General features: G+C 40.8%; 3 protein-coding genes across 7 annotated transcripts in view; all 3 read left to right on the forward strand.

The window, feature by feature from the left end:
* The window catches only part of LOC311494297 (homeobox protein Hox-C10a-like), a 59,181-nt gene that overhangs the window by 7,348 nt on the left and 32,098 nt on the right, over positions 1-19,735 (forward strand). For 2 of the 5 annotated variants that reach the window (XM_084553274.1, XM_084553275.1), the window contains exon 3: positions 19,291-19,587. The exons of the other annotated variants lie outside the window; for them this stretch is intronic. The gene's annotated coding sequence lies outside the window, so the exon portion shown is untranslated. The remainder of the gene's footprint in view (positions 1-19,290; positions 19,588-19,735) is intronic. 5 annotated transcript variants of the gene reach the window in all.
* Positions 4,029-8,949, forward strand: hoxc9a (homeobox C9a). The gene is made up of 2 exons (XM_084554358.1): positions 4,029-7,095; positions 8,127-8,949. The coding sequence occupies exons 1-2, from the start codon at positions 6,552-6,554 to the stop codon at positions 8,369-8,371; spliced, it is 789 nt and encodes a 262-aa protein (XP_084410484.1). The 5' UTR covers positions 4,029-6,551; the 3' UTR covers positions 8,372-8,949.
* Positions 12,368-15,959, forward strand: hoxc8a (homeobox C8a). The gene is made up of 2 exons (XM_084554001.1): positions 12,368-13,061; positions 14,381-15,959. Exons 1-2 carry the CDS (start codon positions 12,626-12,628, stop codon positions 14,689-14,691), a joined length of 747 nt encoding a protein of 248 aa, XP_084410127.1. The 5' UTR covers positions 12,368-12,625; the 3' UTR covers positions 14,692-15,959.

Below are 19,735 nucleotides of genomic sequence, written 5' to 3' on the forward strand. Positions count from 1 at the left end.
AGCACAGTGAGTATCAAATATTAAGCTCAGATTGCTCAGCAGTGGAATAAATTATTGTTCTTTGCTGCTATTTATGACATAAACAATGGCAAAATTAGACTGACAAGATTTTTATGAGTTAACAAGTCATGACATGCGGGACTATCTATGACTACAAGCAATGTTAGTAAGCAGCTTGATTTCAGCCTATTAGATAATTTCATGTACTCGCCTTTTCTCTTTGTGCTGGATAGTGTTAATCCTCACTTGGCTTTTTGCATGCATTGTCCTTTCCGTGGATTTTAACCCCCTTTGCGCGAAGCTGAAGCGTGGTTTAGGTAGTTTCATGTTGTTGGGGTTGGCTTCCTGGCTCGGCAACAAGAAACTGCCTTGATTACGTCAGTTCGTCTTCATCAAGGGCACAATTTCCGCTGAATTACCCCCTATAGTCACCCAGGTCCCCGCAAATGGCATTGTAAATGAACTGGGCTGCAATACCTTGGACAGAGACGGGTTTTTTTCTCTTTCTTTGCTGTTATTTTGTGGCGGGCTGTAAAACCCTCTGAGGCTCTCAGAAGGAGAATGGGTTGTAAACATCACGGGGTAAAGTTTTAGACTGCGTTGTATTGCATCTGTCATCACTGGCTGTCGGCTTAGGCTTCATGGTTTCAGCTGTTTTGTGATACATATATAAATAGATAGATGGATGGCTTTTATTTGACTGAGTGATTTGTCTGACAAGTGAATCTGGGACTATAACAGGAAATGGACGCGTATTGACATTCTTATGATATTATCTGAGAAGTCTTGACTCTTCTGGTTGCTAATGGAGGACTGCTTTGAAGGTTTTATTACCAAACCTTGTGAGATTTGGAATTTCACAATTATACTGAAAAGAAGGCTAATATTAATATTAATGCCTCTGTGTGATCTCTAAAGAATGCCCAGATAAATGATTCCATAAAGCTCAAAACATACATAACAACTATAACACCGACAGCAGTCATTCCGTTAGAAGTCACATGTCGTCTGTTTGAGGCCTATTTCATTTAATTCTGTTTGTCAAATCAGATTTCTGCCAACAGCCGTTTCTTGTATGTTAAACAGACCCGTGCATGATATACTTTACTTGTTTGTCCGGTTTTACTGCAAAGTTTGAAGCTAAACTTAAGTGTTTTTTCCCCCTTCGACCTATTAAGGAGAATAAGATACTTGCGTTTCATTTGAAAACAAATGAGTGCAATTAAAACAAAGTTGGCACATTTTAATACTTATATTTAGTACTTATATTTTCTATCTGTTTTGGATTTGAGTTTCAGTATTATATTGTAATCCAATAGCACTCAGGTTAATTAAAATTAAGCAATTCATTTTAATTAGCATGAATTTCTTGCGCCTTTGAGCAATTATATTTAGATTGGAAACTTTAATTGCACCCCTGCAAAACTGACCGATTTATTTATGTTTTTCCCTGAGCAGTTAACAGTTAATTTACTAACAATTGCTTTGCAATATATTTTCAACATGGCTGAATGAATGATTAGGGAAAATAGAAATATGCAGCAAATCAATTAGCTTGTGTAAAATAAACACGACAAGTCATGTATGGGAAATTTTGCTCTTGTGGCACAGTCAGCATCTTTTCTTGTAGAGAGTCCAGTGTTTATGCTGGTCACTATCCCCTTGTTTTCTCAGCCCCCTCCTTTTGGCGGTAGTACCAGTGGAAGAGACAGTCTGGAATCCAAAGTCACTTTCATTCAGCTCAGTGAATGAGTGTCTCCCTTGGAATGCGTCACTCACAAAGACTTTACAGCGGTGGAAACAGCCCCGAGAGCAGCACAGATTCACCCTAAAACCATATACACATAAAGTCATTTATTTCACTTTGTAGTGGCGCACAGGAAATGAAGCCTTTAGACAGCCACTTCCTTGGGACAGCTCAAGATGTGCTACTGCCACTGGCATGATCAGACATGAACCAAATATGCTAAGGGATTTTCTCTTTATTTTTGTCCTCGTCTTTTTCCGAATCAAGGTTTTCCATATGAGGTATATGAAGGATTAGCACCTGGGACTTGATTTGTAACTCCTTTTGAAAGCGTAAAAAATAAACTCAAGAGGCAAGGGACACTGACGTTTTTTTCTCTGGATATGTTGAGATATATATTTTTTTAAACTAACCAAACTTTACTCTTGTAGAATTGTAGCTTTCTTGGAAGATGTTGATTGACAATTAGGAATGATTCCTGTCCGCACTAATTCTCAACGAAGGATTTAATAGTAGGGGAGATATCTTAGCAGGGGATTTTAAACTTTAAGTGATCATTTAAAATGATCGCCTCACAGAAGTGGCTCCTTAATTTTGGTCTATGAAAAACCTTTGCTGTATGACGGGAATGCAAAATATCATTGCGGCGGGCCTACTAACCCTGAGAATGTGTTTAGTGATCAGTAGTTGCACTCAGAAAACAGAGAACTGGGAAAGAGTTTTGATTAAAACCTCATTCTGAAACACGTCATGAATGGTACGAGTGGTAATTCATTAAGAGGCCGGATTTTGAATTATCTGAAAATGCGGTTATGTTGGATAGAGACCTCTCAGATAAAGTTGGGGCAATGCAGATATTTTCCTCTCTCTCTTTTTTTTTTTTTTTTTTTTGCTTTTAAGCTGAGCACATTGTAGTGGTTTCTGTGCAGCACATGGGGATGTTATAAATAACTTGTGATATCCCCTTTGAATTTTCCATATGCAGAGGTTAAGCAAGGATAATATGCTCCAAATGTCGCATACAGTAACCCACAGGAACTGTGCGTCCGTGTGCGTTTGATCTGTTATTTCACTTGCAAATCTTTTGTGCATATTTGTTGTGACTATTTCCCTGAGCTTATAATTACATTCAATATCACCAGTGTGAACGGAATAGATGACATGTCTCCACCCTGCCATTACACAGAAGCCGCTTCTAATAAAAGAAAGTCATGCTGCAACGCTAAATCGTTGGTTTATTATCTCCACAGCAATGGCGCAGTTTAGTTGTGCTGATGGAAGTAAATACAAACAAACTTGTGACTGACTTGACAATGGAGATAAATCATCATTATCCTAACATATGCACGATGTCATTTGACGTTGATTAGTCCGCCGAGCTCTGTGCGCTTTATGGTTATAAGGATACAAATATGGCTCATACGTGTCTACTCTGCGTTTTGGCTTTGTGAAGATTTCATCTGGTTACCAGCGGAATAATTCATGATCTTAACTAAGTCTGCGCCTTTATATTAGTCATCTTTCTTTGATCTTATTTACCCGAAACACTGCGTTAGGGGAGGCAGATTTTCCAATGTGAAATGTGGTTGCTGGATTAATGTGTGCTATGGGGTTTCTGGCGGAGGTAACATAGTTATCTTTGCCTGTAATTTCAAATGAATATGAAGCGCCAGTGCACTGTTGCAGCAAGAATGCACCCACACCCAGGTTTTTATCCTTTAGCGTCCACTTGAAATGGCCAGGGATGTCCTATATCTAATACAAAAACAACATTGTCTACTTCAGTGAGCGTTAATCCGCAGCCATTAGCATACGGACCTCTTTGTTTGTTTGTTTGAGTTTTTTTTTTTTTTTATCATGCTGCACAAATACCTGAATAATATATTTGTATATATTTGGAAAATGGGTAAATCTCTGAATCAGTCGGAAAGACATCATCCGTCCCTTTAAACACACAGATGACTTTGCATTTGAGACAGGTCGAATTCACCGTAACCCTGAATTGTGCTAAAATGGAAATGCACCATATTCCCCGAGAATATGTGCCATACACGTAAATATTTTGGAGAGTGATAGTTTGAGCACAGAAATGAAACTGACTTTGCCATAGACGAGGGTACAGTCCATCTAAAAGGAAGGTAAACTTGCAGTTTCGTATCTTTTATGTCCATCTAAACTTGTAAAGGTGTATCTAGAGCGCTCGATTTGCATATGTTGGAGCACATATTTTCCAAAACAGACGCATATATGAGACATGTTTACCACTGTAGGCTAAACTATTAAACAAATATTGGAATAAATGTGAATTTTCTTTAATTAATCTGAGTTGTTGATGAAACTACAAAATTAAGAGAGGACGGGTTATTAGGCTTTGTAATATTTTTATTAAAGGACATTTCAGGTGATAAAACAGTGGAACAGACCAAAAACAGCATAGATGACCTCTCTAGATTGTTGTATACATCAGCACAGTATGTAGAATGCATTTATATGACCATACGTTATGATGAACGGTCAGTGAGCATCGTTTCATTATGCTTTACTTGCAGTAGTGGAATAAATGGACATAAATCTTCATTTTGCAGAAAACGGCAACTTTAAAATGACCTCATTTAAAATATAGTGAACTGCTTTATCTATGTAGACATACGGGAAAACGTTTAACTCGGCTCAGACTTGCGCATTCATGCGCACACACCAGGATACCGTTTGGCGTTATCCGGGTTAAGGTCTGGCGTCTGGCCTTTTAAATTTCATGGTTGAATCTGAACTCAGCAGCCAGGACAAACATGGCACTCGCTAATGCGTACCCTGGCTACATCTTGTTTTACTCCAAGAAGCCAAAACATTGAGAATCATACCAGATAATGTCCAAGTATACGGATTTATTTTGACTAACGTTTAATTTAGGCGAGGGTAATTAGTGACGCCATTTAATCTGTGTGGCTTGAGGTTGGCAGAGACTCGTTTTCAAATCCCAACACTGTTTTTATGCCCCCCCCCCCACAGATGCCACGCTACTTGTTCTTATCATTTGTAAGTTGGGATTTATTTAGACAATTTCCCTTTTGGCCTCGCTGATTAAACTTTCATTTTGTATATTTCAATTTATGGAACTCAGTCTGAGCCCTGTCTGAGATAATTTTAGCGCAGTGAAGCGTGATTTGTTGGGCTACACAACTATAATTTCACTTTTGCGCATAACAACTGTCATATCTACGCATCCTTATTTGGATTTCTGGCCTTAAATGTTGCAATAATTCAACATTTTGAATAATTCAGTTCATTTTACAAACGACTGGTTGTCAGTAAAAGCAAAAAAAGAAAAAAGAAAAGAAAAGAAAAAAAAAACATTTGTAACACCAATATCCCAAAAGCGCAATTACGCACAGAATCTAAAAAACACACACACAGCTAAATGACCTGGACTGCAGCTAAAATACAACAATGGAAATAAAACATGCATTCGTGCACCAAGATTAACATCACAGACACGTGTGAAGCTTTTAGGATTTAATAATTCATCAGCTATGTTATCCACCCCATCCTGTCTACACAAATCCATTACACTTTCAGCATGTATGTCTAATTGTGTTCCGTATGACGCCGGACGCTCCCCTAATTCTCCCCATATTAGTATTGTGTTATTTTCTGTGTCGCTGCATCTCCACTGAAGAGTTCAGGGTAGTTTCACAGACTACTAACTGACAAGGTGCTCTCGTATATCGCAGGGCAAAACGGCAAACTCATGCCACTGGATACAACGGTAACATTATCCCTGTTATTAAAGCTTTCATCGAGTTAAACCTTTAACGAACCCTTTTACCTCTCCTGCTTCCAGTCTCCTCTTTGCTGTCGTCGGCCTTTCTCGTTTCATATGAATTGTTTCACGTGAACACAGTGGCTTTATGTTGAGTGAGGAACTCGGATGCAGCCTTATTAATGACACGTTTATGAACAATCAAATGGCCCTCGTTAAAATTTATTGATGGGCATAAAAACACGAACGGCCACTAGCCGAATATAGCCCGCTGTAGTGGGCTGCTTGTCAAGAATCTGAAATCCCCTCCTCTCCTATCTCAACAGATCCCATTTAGGAAATGTTTGGTCTTCTCTCGTTAAAACGGTGCAAACTTTATTGCTGGTGTATCGTGCATCCCGTATTTTGATTCTCTCTCTCTCTTTCTTTCTCTCTCCACTGCCCAGTCTGCATGTAGCTACTGCTAAGGCTTTCTATCTCTAATAAGAAATAAACAGCATTGCACAGGAAGTTATAAACCTTTCACTTTATCAAATGTGCTGCTAGTTTGATGGAGATGAAACAATTCCATAAACACTTGAATGCTGTAATACTATCCGCTGCAATAGCATGGGGCTGTACGGTAGATTTTGCCAGACAGAGATTGATTACACCATCAAATAGTCCCTTGCCTTTAGACGTACTGTGCGCAGGACTGCACTGCGACTGCGAAAAGATCCGCCACTAGCGCTACAAATGCATATTTTCTTCATACAGTAACAGTGTGGTTAAAGTTACCTCTATGCGTCCAAGAAAAAGTAGTAAAAATGCACATTCTCTTATCCGATTTATGTGCATTTGTATCCCAGGATAAGTGGCGCATTGATCCACTGTACAATTTTTGTGGGGGTAAATATAATCACGTGTCGGTGAGGCAGCCAATAGCAGCCAAGGAAGCGTTGAGAAATAATTACCTGCCTTGATTGTTCTATGGCTAGATAAAAAAGTACACATACACTCCATATAATAATCGGATGCATGTAAAAGAGTCGGGGAAGCTTCGACATGTCGACCACGGGTCCCATAAGTAATTATTATGTGGACTCCTTGATCAACCATGAAAACGAGGATGTCCTTGCTGCAACTCGGTTTTCGGCGCCCGGTTCGCACCCAGCCGGCCCTCGTCCGACGTCCCTAGTACCGGAGTGTGCCGACTATCCTTCCTGCAGCTTCGCACCCAAGCCACCCGTCTTCTCCACCTCCTGGGCCCCCGTGCACTCTCAGTCATCAGTGGTTTACCATCCATACAGTCACCAACCTCACTTAGGCACAGACTCGAGGTATATGCGGTCATGGCTGGAGCCGATATCAGGCGCTGTGCCTTTCCATGGCTATCCGGGGAACGGCAGGCACTATGGGCTGAAGCCCGACGCATTTCAGGAGCACAGAGCCGGCGAGTGTCTCAGCTCCGGCGGACGGACCTACACGGACTATCTGTACTGCTCGTCCACTGACGTGCGCGACAAGACGCCGCAGAATATTCCCTCTCCGGAGTCGGAGCTCTTGGCTTCAGGGAAACATAAAGACGAGAAGCCGGAGCTAGATCCGAGTAAGTTCAAGCTCCTACGCTCTTTTACAGCCGGGTGGGAGTTTTGTTTTGGAACTGTGTAAAACTGTTTTTGATTAGACGCATTTTAACCTTCTGCTTATAGTAAAATTATCAGCTGTTTCATCCTCCCTTTTCAGCCCAGCTCTGTTTCGCCCCTGCCAGGGGGAAAGCTTTAGGAACTATAAAAGACAAATGCTACTAGGCTAATATTGGGGCTATAAACCAGACGAGGTTGTAAACATGGACTCAAACCTACAGGAAGACGTTGAATATGGAGGGATGTTACATGGCGTTAGAAATGTGCAAGGTGTTTTTCTTTCTTTTTTTTTATTAAAAAAGCGAGCAACCTAAAGCGACGTATCAATCAATATTCATCAGTTAATGCTGTATAGTTCATTTTTACGACTATATTTTGACCCCGTGCCATTAAAGAAGGCGCATCAACCCCTATGTAATCCGCCCTTCAGTGCTATTCTCTGTGCAGGCCTATCCTCTGAGGAGCAGACACATTTAGGCTCTATTTGAATCCCAGTAGTAAACTACGCACAAACTATCTAGAGGATTACAGATGCATATGAAAATGTGTGCTCCTCTCTAGATCCAAAAACAAATTCACATGACTGTTCCAGCTAACTTGAGGAATGTAGGGACATACTCTAGGACTTTCACCACGGACCTGTAAAGGCTTGAACCACGGGCCATTTTATGGGCCAATAAAGTGAATAAGCGCATTGAGTATTTTACGACGGTGTTACTCACAAGTTAAGGGGACAAGGAAGCAAATCTGTGTAGGCTTAGACAGTGTAAGGGTTAGATTCTTTCTTTAAAATGTTTTCTGTCAGCTTATTGCTTTAATTGTGACCCACGGATTTGTGTACATAGTTTTCAGTTATGTCACCCTCTGGTGAGCCCTTGTAAACCGGAGGGTACTTTTTCTGAAAGCTTAGCACTTAATGTTGTTGTCATTTTGATTTGGAAAATTTCAGTGTTGTTATTGTGCCTTTTATTATTATTATGGTTTGTATTTGCAGATAACCCCGTGGCAAATTGGATACATGCCCGCTCCACAAGGAAGAAGCGATGTCCTTACACAAAGTACCAGACTCTCGAACTGGAAAAGGAGTTTTTGTTCAATATGTACCTTACAAGAGACCGTCGATATGAGGTCGCTAGGGTGCTGAGTCTGACCGAGAGGCAGGTCAAAATCTGGTTTCAGAACCGGCGAATGAAGATGAAGAAAATGAACAAAGAAAAGAGCGACAGCAAAGAACAATAATGTGGACTGCAACGAGAAAACAACCATAATAACCACTATTCACATGGACAGCACAGATGTACCAAAACTCACGATGGCCCTCCTCTTCTCTTCATAATTATCACTTTGTTGGATTTTATAGTAACCTTAACTTTGAGACTGATGCTGAGTATTATTTTTTAGCGCACATTGATGTATCCAGCGTTTAAGAAAAAACATCTAAGGAGATAACTGCATTCTTCGTTCTGCTTTCACTTCGAAATATGTCTTTTTTTTTGTTTGGTTTTTTGTAAGAGAGATTAAAGAAGCGCAGTTTGGACTGTCCGAAGAAAGAGAATACTTGAATTCTTTTGAATTTCACAAAACCCATAATTTATGATGTGAATGTTTTCTTTCATGTTTATTTCCTTTGTATATTGTTGTGCAGGTGGCGTATTTTGTACAGAAACAGAGCATCTGCGGTCGGATTTGTCTGTCTTGTATTTTTGTGATAGTTGTTGCTGTATTTGTGCATCTTTCTTTTTTTTTTTGGACTGTAGCCTACGAGTTTAATCATAGAGTGTAGATCTAGACCTCTGCAAATATAACCATAATCACAAGTCCTTGTTTTCTGTGTTCATTGTGACTCTGTGGATGTGGTGTTGGCGATTGAGTGGATTTTAGCAGGCGTCATGGCGGCACAGAGGGCCTAAAAACATCATTCAGGAGAACTGTTTCAGACTTGCAAGAAAATAAAATATGAGTCACTAAATCCATATTGGTCGAGTTTCAGACGCGTGGAAGTTTTATTTTTTATTTTTTTAATAATTGCGGCCTCCAATAGTCCAAAATGTTTTGGAGGATGTCTAAGGCCTAACTGAGCTCTGCAACTGCAAATAATGGCGATCTCGAAAGCTTGAACCTTTGAACATATTTAATGCAAAAAAAGCACAGCAATATTTTTTTAAATTGTGCTTTGCATTGCTTTAGCTCCAAATAAGGATCTCAATTGTTATTTTTTTAAGTTTCAGCACTTACATTTACACTTTAACGTTTTAGGACAAGTTCTTAGACTTTAAATAAACACAAACATATCCGTGTTTGGCCGGTTTTTATAGTAAAAGCTGCATTCCTACAAAAGGTGTAATTCATTCTACTCCTCTGTTTACGGTTTGTAATATGGAAGAGCTGCAATAGCCTACTTTATATAATTCGACCACATTATAAGACCAAAAATATATGAATGACGAATGTGCGTAATTTAATTATTTCCCTTAATAGTCCCATAATATTTGCGCAGTCGAGATATTTCCAAAACCCCTAGTTTTGGAAATAGACCATCTCTACCAAGATTTTTTTTTTAAACGTCTTAAGTAGCTTATTCATTGCTACTTGTATACTTTCGCTAGGCGCACAGGCGATCAGAAAATCCGAAGTAGAATTTGAACAGCTGAGTTCTAAGCGAGAGACAATTTCCCATGTCTCGCATTTGTTTCCTGGGATAGACCTAAATTGCCTTTTTGTGGTGGCAAACAATACGGACAGGATGTTGTAATTCCAAAGCCCAATCCAGTGCATTTCCGCTCTGCTCGGACAAAAATGCCAGTTTTACAACCCCTGTTGGAGCTCGGCTGTTTGTCTCAAATGCAGACGAACAAAGCAAACTCGACTAACTGGCTAGACGTCTGGGCTAAATTACTTTATGGTTTTAATGGACGGTGGTGGTGGACTCGTTCAAAGGAGAGTCATGCGCACCTTTCAGGCGACTTTTGCCTGATGGGCCAGCCGCAACCCTCCTGCACTTCATCATACGAGTGGCCTATTAGCCTACAATTAGATGGGAAAAAAGTCAATAATTATAGTGCATAAATATGAGTGCTGCATAGCGCTGCTATCTCTTTGAGAAAAGTAAGCTGCCGTGACACGAAACAACACAACTCAGCAAATATTTCAATGCTTCAGCAGAATGAATGAGACAGAAGGCGCGTGGTTGTGGATCTGGCAATAAAAAGCTGCTTTATTTAAGGAAAAACAACAGAATACATACTAGGATACATGCCAGCTTTGGACAAATGGGGGAGACCCTTTCTGTCCACATCACCTCTGCTTCTGATTGGTGGATTCATTCGGGTTTAAGGACACATCTCAACGCTAGATGACGCTGTCGGTCCACGTTTTGAGCACGGTCTCGGCGTTTAAGGGCTTTTTTTACAGCTTTGTGGCTTGGCTGAAGAATGAAGAGTAGACTATCGATGACAAAATGACAGATATGGTCACTCACCGCATTTTGTGTAATAGGCCACAGAGCAGCACTCCGGAATTTAGCGAGCTGCCTGTTGTTTTTGGGCACGGATTGAGCACAGGAACGGAATTTATTTTTGTATTTTCATTTGCAGCTATGATTATGTTTTTGTTTATTTTTATTTTTTTTACTTAAAATAGAAATAAACGTATCCAGTAAAAGTATGGATTAACGGGGCTGGTATTTATAATTGCTACCCGTTGACTTCCCATTAGAATAAAGAACAATATTGCTCAGACAGGTTTTAATTTTAACAAAGAGGAAACAATATCTGCATTTGTGTGGCGTACGTGTGCAGCACGTTATGTATAATACCTGAGCACAAATGGAATAATGCAACATGATCCTGTGGATTTTACGTCTTGGGAAAAAAATATGTTGGCTTTATTTTTCTTTGTGTAAATTCAAAAGAATAACCACAGTGAAATGTATTTAATGGAAAGAGCCAGAAAGAGCCAGAAACCACATTTAGATAAAGTGTATTTTATTAACCACTTGTACGCATTTGTATTATCATCAGTTAAATAAATAGCCACGTGGACGGTCAAATCAACAAATCAATAACAGCAGATAATAATAATAATAATAACAATCGCAGCATCGACACAGTAAATAAATGAAATAAATAGATGCAAAACAGAGCCACCCTCTTATTTGTATCTTTAATAGTTGTCAGTTAAAACATTTGTAGCAGCAGTCCAAAGTCTCCGAGAAGTGATTGGCAATCTGCATATTTATAGAGTGTGAACGGTCTATAAATTCACCCAGTGCGCCTTTCATATTTTACGATGATGTGTATAAAACGTCAGTAACCCCACAAAAACCACACTGGCATATTTGGAGAGAGAGCGAGCCGTACAACTATTGCGCAGGGAATCGTGCGCGCGTTGATTGCAGCTAAACATCCAATGTTAAATTTTATGAACTCCTCCGCGTGGGAGATTTACTACTCGTCCTCGTCGGTTTTTACGGGGTCAGTAAGTGGCAGCTAGTATTAGGTCGTGTTTATATTTGCGTGTGTCGGTGTTTTACAGCGCCCGGCGCAAGTGTATCGTCTTGGCCTGTGCTTGATCACAACGAGGAGGATGTTTTGTCTTATTATTTTTTTTTCTTGCAGTTTTTCTTTCCAATGTGCATTGCTTATTGTGTTTTAATGTTGTTTTACGGCACTCTGGTCACAGTGAACTCATCGTGAAAATGCTATGCTGACCTACTGTTGCCAGTGAAAGGTCAACTGATTTCTAGAAATGTGTATAACCCTAAGGGTCTGACAGGCCAAATACCAACATATCATAACATATTTATCCGCTTATAAAGGACGGATCTTCCCTGCTTTAAACACCCCATAATCCCAATGCAAAGACAACAAGCTCAACGATAAATTAAGACCAGAGAGGAAATGCATCATGCTTTATAGTCTTTTCATTTTAACCATTCCACAACTCCACTGATCAGCTTGCAACAAAGCTCTTTGTGATAAACATAACATTGATCACATTTACAGCCTCTTAGATTGTTGGTTATGATTAGTGAAGCCCCTCTCAAGGTGGATATACGTAGGGCCCACGTCTGACCGGTCATGGAAAGATGAAGGGGTGGGGGGGTGGAGGAGGGTGGGGGCGCTTGTGGTGGGGGTGGTTGGGTGGGAAGCTAAAAAAAGGAAAAAGAAAGAAAAGAGCAGCGACTGTGACTGTGCCGGTCGAGCAAGCCAGCTTCAACCTTAGCTAGCGCACATTCTAAAGCACATGCCATGAGCCGGGGTTGAGGCTTCAAAACCTGGAAAAAGCACTCACGACTGCGAGAGGAATCCGATGAGAGGCACGGCTCAGAGAGAGTGAGCTGCCGTAGATTGTCCAAAGGGGCAGCGTTTCTCCTAGTTCCGGTTTGTCTGCCTGTGCGCGCTGTGCGAGTTGGGACCCTAAACAAAAGGCTGCCATCATCCTAAAGGAGATATTCTGCTGCGAGAGAGCCCGTCTGCTTGATGCTAACTAAACATGAGCTCCTATTTTGTTAACCCTCTTTTTTCTAAATACAAAGGCAGCGAGTCACTGGAGCCAACTTACTACGACTGCAGGTTTCCACAAAGCGTTGCCCGCAGCCACACGCTGGTTTACGGACCCGGAGCAGCCGCGCCGGGCTTTCAGCACCCGTCCCATCATGTGCAGGACTTTTTCCACCACGGGACCACGGGGATCTCCAACCCCGGATACCAGCAAAACCCCTGCGCTTTGGCTTGCCACGGAGACGCAACGAAATTTTATGGATATGAAGCCCTTCCGAGGCAAACGCTTTATGGTACCCAGCAAGACGCAAGCCTAGCGCAATACCCAGACTGTAAATCGTCGAGCAGCTCTAACCCCGGAGAAGGACAAGGCCACTTAAATCAAAACTCCTCTCCCAGTCTTATGTTTCCTTGGATGAGACCCCACGGTCAGAATCATATAATTATTTCCTATTCTTTCTGTGTTACTCTATGGGGTGCGTGTGCGTGCGTCAGTGTGTTTGTGCCTGTGTGTGTGTATGTATGTGTTTGTGAACGCGTGCTAAATATGTATACACGAGTATGTCTCTAAACTCTACAAAGTCTACAAACAAAATAAGTCAGGGAACATGATGGGGCACATACAACCTGAACTGCAGGCTGCTGTTACTCTGCAGCACATGTCCATACAGGGCTGAATGGCTGCTTTCAAAAGTGCCTCTAAACGCTGAATTGCTGATCACAGCTCATGACACCAGCTCTTTGAAGTCAATTATCGTTCACATAAGATATTTCACGAAGTCTAAATGTACTATGAGAAGGAATGAATAAGTCATGGTTCAAAATATGATGGCACCACGCACACTAGCAGCAGGCAGAGTGACAGGAGGAGGGTTAGCTGAAACACAACATACCCCGACTATATCCAGAATCCGGGTTTTAAGGGCTTTGCAGTAATTTGACCCACAGGCCCAATGTGGCTCATAAAGCTATAATCATAAGGGCTTTGTGGATATTATCTCCTGCATTGGTGGATCAATCTGCCCAGGCTATCAGGCTACATTAACCCCACACAGGTGTAAGCTTCATTTTTATCTGCTCACAGAGATCAGCATGTCCCCATCTGTTGATACAGAGCAGCTTTGTCTGTTCTCATACTTTTCCTTCTCTCCTTATTTTCCTCATGTGCGTGTATGAGTGGCTGGATGGAAATCTCAATCAGGCTTCTATAGGCCATCTTGCTGCACAGGAACGTTTCTCTAAACATGCTTCAAATCTAAAATACAATATGTGGATTACGTCTTTTGTGGTTCCACAATATTAGATTAGAAAGAATTTTGGACGACTTGTCTGTATTTACGTAGATTAATTGTTGATATTAGAAAATAGAAATGCAATATTTTACTCACTCAGTGCTTTGTTGAAGTGGGTGTAAAAGTTACACCCCACAGCTGATCACTCTGCAGGCAGAACTGTATTAGTGTCAATTATTGTAACTTAGAAGACTATTATTTACAGTTTGCCTGTGTTAGATGGACCTCATGACTCTGGTTGGGATAAGCGTTGACTGATGTTACTGCTAATGGAAAATCAGATTTACCCAACTTACACTTGGGGGAGAAAAAAAAGACATTTCCCCGTTCTTTGGCAGTCAGTATGTGAAAGCTAAATTAGATTATTGAAGGAAAAGCTAAATGCACAATGAACTCGTCTGAATGTTCTTTTGGGAGAGTCAGCCCAGCTAACCTCTGGCTTTATTTTATTCAAGCCCCAGGAAGACGGAACGGGAGGCAAACCTACAGTCGCTACCAAACTCTTGAACTGGAGAAGGAGTTTCTCTTCAACCCTTACCTGACCCGCAAGAGAAGGATCGAAGTGTCCCACGCCCTGAGCCTCACCGAGCGCCAGGTGAAGATTTGGTTTCAGAACAGGAGGATGAAGTGGAAAAAAGAGAACAACAAAGACAAGTTTCCGGGTCAGAGGGGAGAGGCTGAAGCCGAGGAAGAGGGCAACGAGGACGGTGAAGGGGAAGAGGGAGAGGAGAAAGAAGCGGAAGAGAAAGAAGAGACCAAGGAGTGATTTTATGGTCCTTTTTATGGTTATATGGCTGAAAAAGAGAAAAAGAGAGGTCCCATAAACAGAGTCACAAGGAGGCAGAGAGCGTCAACTTTATGACCACCCTACCATTTTGTCAAGAGGGAACAGGAATCCCACCAATATTGCTCTCATAAATAAACATAAACTCTCGATTATCCCAACACGATAACGCATTTGGATTTCTGTAGAAGCTACACACGCTTGTAGCGAATTTTCTTTTGACACAGCTCTCAACCTTGCAAAATAAAAGGCTAAATTTAAAACGCATGTTAGATGGAAAATGGCTTAGCTATTTTTTTACCAATTCGCTCTTAATAAGAAGAAACGCTGAACGAGATCAAAACATGACCAACGCCTACCTGTGTTGTAAATAGATTATAGCCTACATTTAATAAGAACGTCATTTCACAGTAGCCTTTCCGAAAACGTAGGCCTCTAACTTAGTAGTGAGTGTTCAGACATCATCGCAGCAGTTACATCGGCTCACAGCCTATGTATAAACCACAAGTTTTATTATTCTAATTGTTACTGTTACTGTTTTACTCGTTTTCATGTGAATGGCCTAGACAAAGATAGCCATTAGCTCCTCAGACATCTTTTTCTAGGATTACCAGGGAAATGCAATCGTTTGAAATCCTTTGATGCTACCTAAACCTGGGGAAATTGCAATAGAGATTTCTGAATATAGAGATTTCGTATGGTTTTAATTTTAAAGTGTTCTATATCAACCTTATATTATTAAGTTATGTATGTAGCATTTACCCAATACACGATATACACTTGTTGAAGACAATTATGTGAGTCTTGGGAAGACAATTAGCTCAAAGCCAAGCAAACAATTTTGAGATTGTACCACGGCACTACCTAAACTCAGAGCTTTGCCTTTGCAGAATTTATATTCCACACTCGTGGCATCGCTCTGATTTGATCGCAAGCTATTTCCCCAACAACTAAAACTGCCTATAACGCACATTCACTGTGTATGATTAAAAACCTGCTACAATTACAACGATTTTAAAGTAAGGGAATTTTTATTTTAATGTGCTGGTGATATAGCGTAGTTGTTTTGCACTGAATATAATCTTTATGTACGTCTTGTTATATATTGATGTTAACAAATATGCTCGTTTCCTGGTGTTTCTCCTGTGAAAGACGGAATTGTGTGTCCCCCCCTCGCCATTGTTGATGTAAAATCACAAATAAACAAGATGGCTCACAATCATTTCTGCTTTTTTTATTGACACTACAGCCTCGGTTATGGGAAACATTACTCCCCACCATTCCCAGCTCGCATACACGCGTACATAAAAACGAGGTGCATACATCCTGGAAGAAGTGAAAACATGTGGTATTTTTCCTCAGTGTTTGTCTCTTTAATAAGTTATATTCTCTGACACATAGAAACGTTCAGAGCTCAATATGACCCCCAGCTCTCATACCGGATTCTTCCCAGAACTAAATTTATACAATTAATCAAAACAACTCAACGAAGAATTAACCTAATGTGCAGCAATGTTGATTCTTTGATGATGCTTTGATTTTCGGTCCAAACGCGCCCGGAGCATTTACTGGCAGAGCTAGGAGGGGGAGAGATGGCATATTGAATATCCGTCTGACTAAAGTTTGCCTAATTTAAACTTTCCAACTCATTCGATTAATAAAAACGCCAGATATGCGTTTGCAGATGTATCCCTTTACCTTTTAAGGAAAGGCTGCAAATCCCATCCACAGCATGACTACTCTCAAAAGCCTGGGTCGTATTTGATTCATCCTCTTAATAAGAAACTTCCTCTCTTCTGGGAGGACCCAAAGCTTTTCTTAATGAATCTTGGGATGAATAATGGCTGTTTGGGATGAGATGAACAAACATCTGACGTGCCATGTTAATAATCAGACCAAGTAATGGCAGAGCATGGGGGACGCTTTCAGCCTATCTGTCTATACAGCGCAAGGTGTTGTGTGAAACTTGGTGTCCAGACAAACCTCCGGAAAGCATCAGAGCGTTGAAATCAAAGCGAACCGGAGGCCAAGGGCAGGTAACACCTTGTGGCTCCTCTTCTTCCGCCCAGCTGCTGCTGCTTTTCGTGATGACTGTTCGGAATAAACGAAGTTAACGAGCAGGCTACACAAAATCCAACAACACACCAATGTACTGTAGGTTCGCCTGTGTTGTAGTGTTGTTGCACTAGGGAAAAATACTTATATTTGCCACGTGGAAATCTGATCCATCATTTTCAAAAACGTGTAATCCTACCTCACCCTTTCTTTATGTTTAAGCGGAATTTAAATTAGAAAGGGGATTTGTTAATTAGACGAATTTATTATTTTATAGTTGGTGTATTATTAAAACTACCTCCGTAATTATTAGCAGTAACACAACATATAAGCAGCAGTCTCTCTATGTAGTTTCGGTGTCAGACAGCTAAATTATTCAGGTGCTGCGTCTAGCCTGTCTGCACAGTTATGAACTATTTTTATAAGCTGAAGCTGAACCATTCGATGCGTATATATGAGAATCTGTGAATGCTTTATTGAGGAGACTGCTGGAAGCTATGGGTGTTAGGAGACTGCTATTCCCCCAGTGAATGTTATGCGGTTACTTCAACTTAAAATGTGTAGTATTATTTATTTAATTATTTTTAGCTATATTGTGTTAATAGGAAGTTAAAAGTTTGAAGTTTGTATTTTTAGGAAACGGTGAAAAAAATAACGAAGCTTCATCGTTTCCCTACTATTAGTTTCTTAATCGTTTTGTTTCCATTAGTAAATTAACTTAAACCTATAAAATATAAATTTAAGAAGGCAAACTGTATTCTGCTTGGTTCAAGCTGAAGCACTGTGTAGCCTAACGAATGGAAGTGAAATGAAAAAAATACGTGTTTTTTCTCATTTTAAGAGTAAAAAGCGGATTGAGCTGCAATTCTTGACTTTTTTAAACATTTAAATATTATTCCTTCCTCTCTGTCCAGGCCGAAACCACAGAAGCAAATAGGGCTAAGTCTTGTATATTTCCATTTTATGGCTTTTGCCCCAGTGGTGTCTTATATTATTCCTGGATGGAACAATGTTCCGTCAAAGCCTTTGCATTCAATGTTTATTTCTCTATTTGCGGGCGTGTAGTCTTTAGAAAATTCCGGATGTGTCCCCGAGTCACAGCTATCCTGCACCCCGGATTGTCTCTTTGTGTGTGTCTGTGTACTTTTACCAGAGGGTTGACATTACCAATAAACTTTAGTGTACGTGCTGTAAACTTTATTGGCGGTGTAAACACACGGTTCAGATGGGCCTGTATCTTTTGTCTCCGTGTGCCGCGGCTCAGTTTGGAGATCATGGCCTGCAAGGACAGGATGCACCGCCCGTCCAAGTATGGTACGCTTTTTCTATATATATTATTATTTATATATATATGGATATATATATAACTGGTTGTTTATTTTTTTGTCGTCACTTAGACGGCATGTCATATGTTTCTTGTTAAGAAAGGCGAGAAATCGTGCAGTGGTAGGATTTACGAGATAAATCCTGTGTGTTGCGCTCAAATGAAATAGATTTGTCTTGTGTTGTTCTCTTCATCTGGAATCCTCTTAACCTCTCGTTTTTTTCCACATGTATTTCGATATTTTGCTGGAGGCGAAGACATTCTCTTATAAAGCCTTTGGCCGCCTTATCCTCTCCCTATTTGTAAAATGTAGAATTTATGTCCGTAATTTCCAAAGGCGTCATTACTCATGGCTCTTGTTGAAAGTTTGCACCAGATTTACAGTGTATATAGATTGCTTGTCATGAGGTTTGGGAGCTGATGTTGTGTGTGTCCTCTCTGCAGGGTCGAGCTGCACCTTGCCTAATTTTCAAATTTAAAAAAAAAAGAGCAAATTAGCTAAATCTGGAACCATTTTAATGCTCTGTCTGAACACTGGAGCTTCTAGTTGATGCTGGATGCAGTTGAGGCTGCCAAATATGGCATCTGCTCGCTGTCATGTGCGACAGAGGTCCTAAAATGGAAGTATAGTTGAGCCTAATTGAAGTTTAATTAGACGTCTGTCTGTCTGTCTCTTTCCACGTCTCTCTATCTCTTTTCCTATCTCCCCACCCTTTTTCTCACTCACACACTTTTATTTCCCGTTGGCTTTGCCTCATCGTGCCACACAGCATGGTCCACCAGGGGAACTGTCATATTTTGACGCATGTCTGATCTGTGTGACATATTGGGAAATGTCAGCGTCGCACTTAATATTGTGTGGCCGTTTTTGAGTTTTGTGCAATCGAAAAAAAAAAAAAAAAAACGAAAGGAAAAGATGGGTGCTAACATTCCTGGTTGTTAAAGGGAGAAATTTACAGCTGAGTAATAAAAGTTTACGACTGAATCCTTCCTGCGATTGGCTGCAGCGAGCCACGTGGCACACGCTCTATGAACATGAACTTTATGCTGTTGTCTATTCTCTGGTCCTTCCCTTGTATCAGCAGCAGACTAAGCCGGGGCGTAGAAACGTCTTATTTTCTTTACTCTAATGTCAAAATTGCTGTTCGGTCATTCTGCCGCTGCTGTGTGTGATATTCACCCGATCTCCGACTTCCTGACAGAGGGATCTTCGGGACAGTCGCCGCCTCTACCAGCCGCCGCTGCCTGCGTTTATCCCCCCCACCGGAGGCAATAAAACCGCGACTGGGAAGGCAAAAGGATCAAGCAAGGCTGCTAGAAAAGACTTTTCCCTGCAAACAGACACCCTGCCTCCATTAGCTCCTTATCACCGGAATGTGAGGACAGCCAGCAGTATACGGGAGATGCGCGCCGTGTTGATATTTCCCTCTCGCCATCGTGACCCCTCATCTGCTGTGTTGGACCACAGTGACGCTACAAACTACAGAGAGCCTGCTCGGGTAAGATTGCACAATGTTTTTATATATATATATATATATTCTATGAGCTGGTGTTTGCCGCGTTGAAGCTGATTAATGATGCAGGAGAGTGAGATCATGAGAAGTTGAAGGTGTGTATTCTGTGTGGCTGTGACCTGACCTGTAGCCT

The sequence above is a fragment of the Chelon labrosus genome (genome assembly GCF_963514085.1).
Source record: "Chelon labrosus genome assembly, chromosome: 10".
In the NCBI taxonomy this organism is placed as follows: domain Eukaryota; kingdom Metazoa; phylum Chordata; class Actinopteri; order Mugiliformes; family Mugilidae; genus Chelon; species Chelon labrosus.

Coding starts and splice junctions, on each gene's coding strand:
- hoxc8a (XM_084554001.1), top strand. CDS start 12,626: ATGAGCTCCTATTTTGTTAACCCTCTTTTTTCTAAATACAAAGGCAGC. Junction 13,062..14,380: donor TCCTTGGATGAGACCCCACG/GTCAGAATCATA, acceptor ATTTTATTCAAG/CCCCAGGAAGACGGAACGGG.
- hoxc9a (XM_084554358.1), top strand. CDS start 6,552: ATGTCGACCACGGGTCCCATAAGTAATTATTATGTGGACTCCTTGATC. Junction 7,096..8,126: donor GAAGCCGGAGCTAGATCCGA/GTAAGTTCAAGC, acceptor TTGTATTTGCAG/ATAACCCCGTGGCAAATTGG.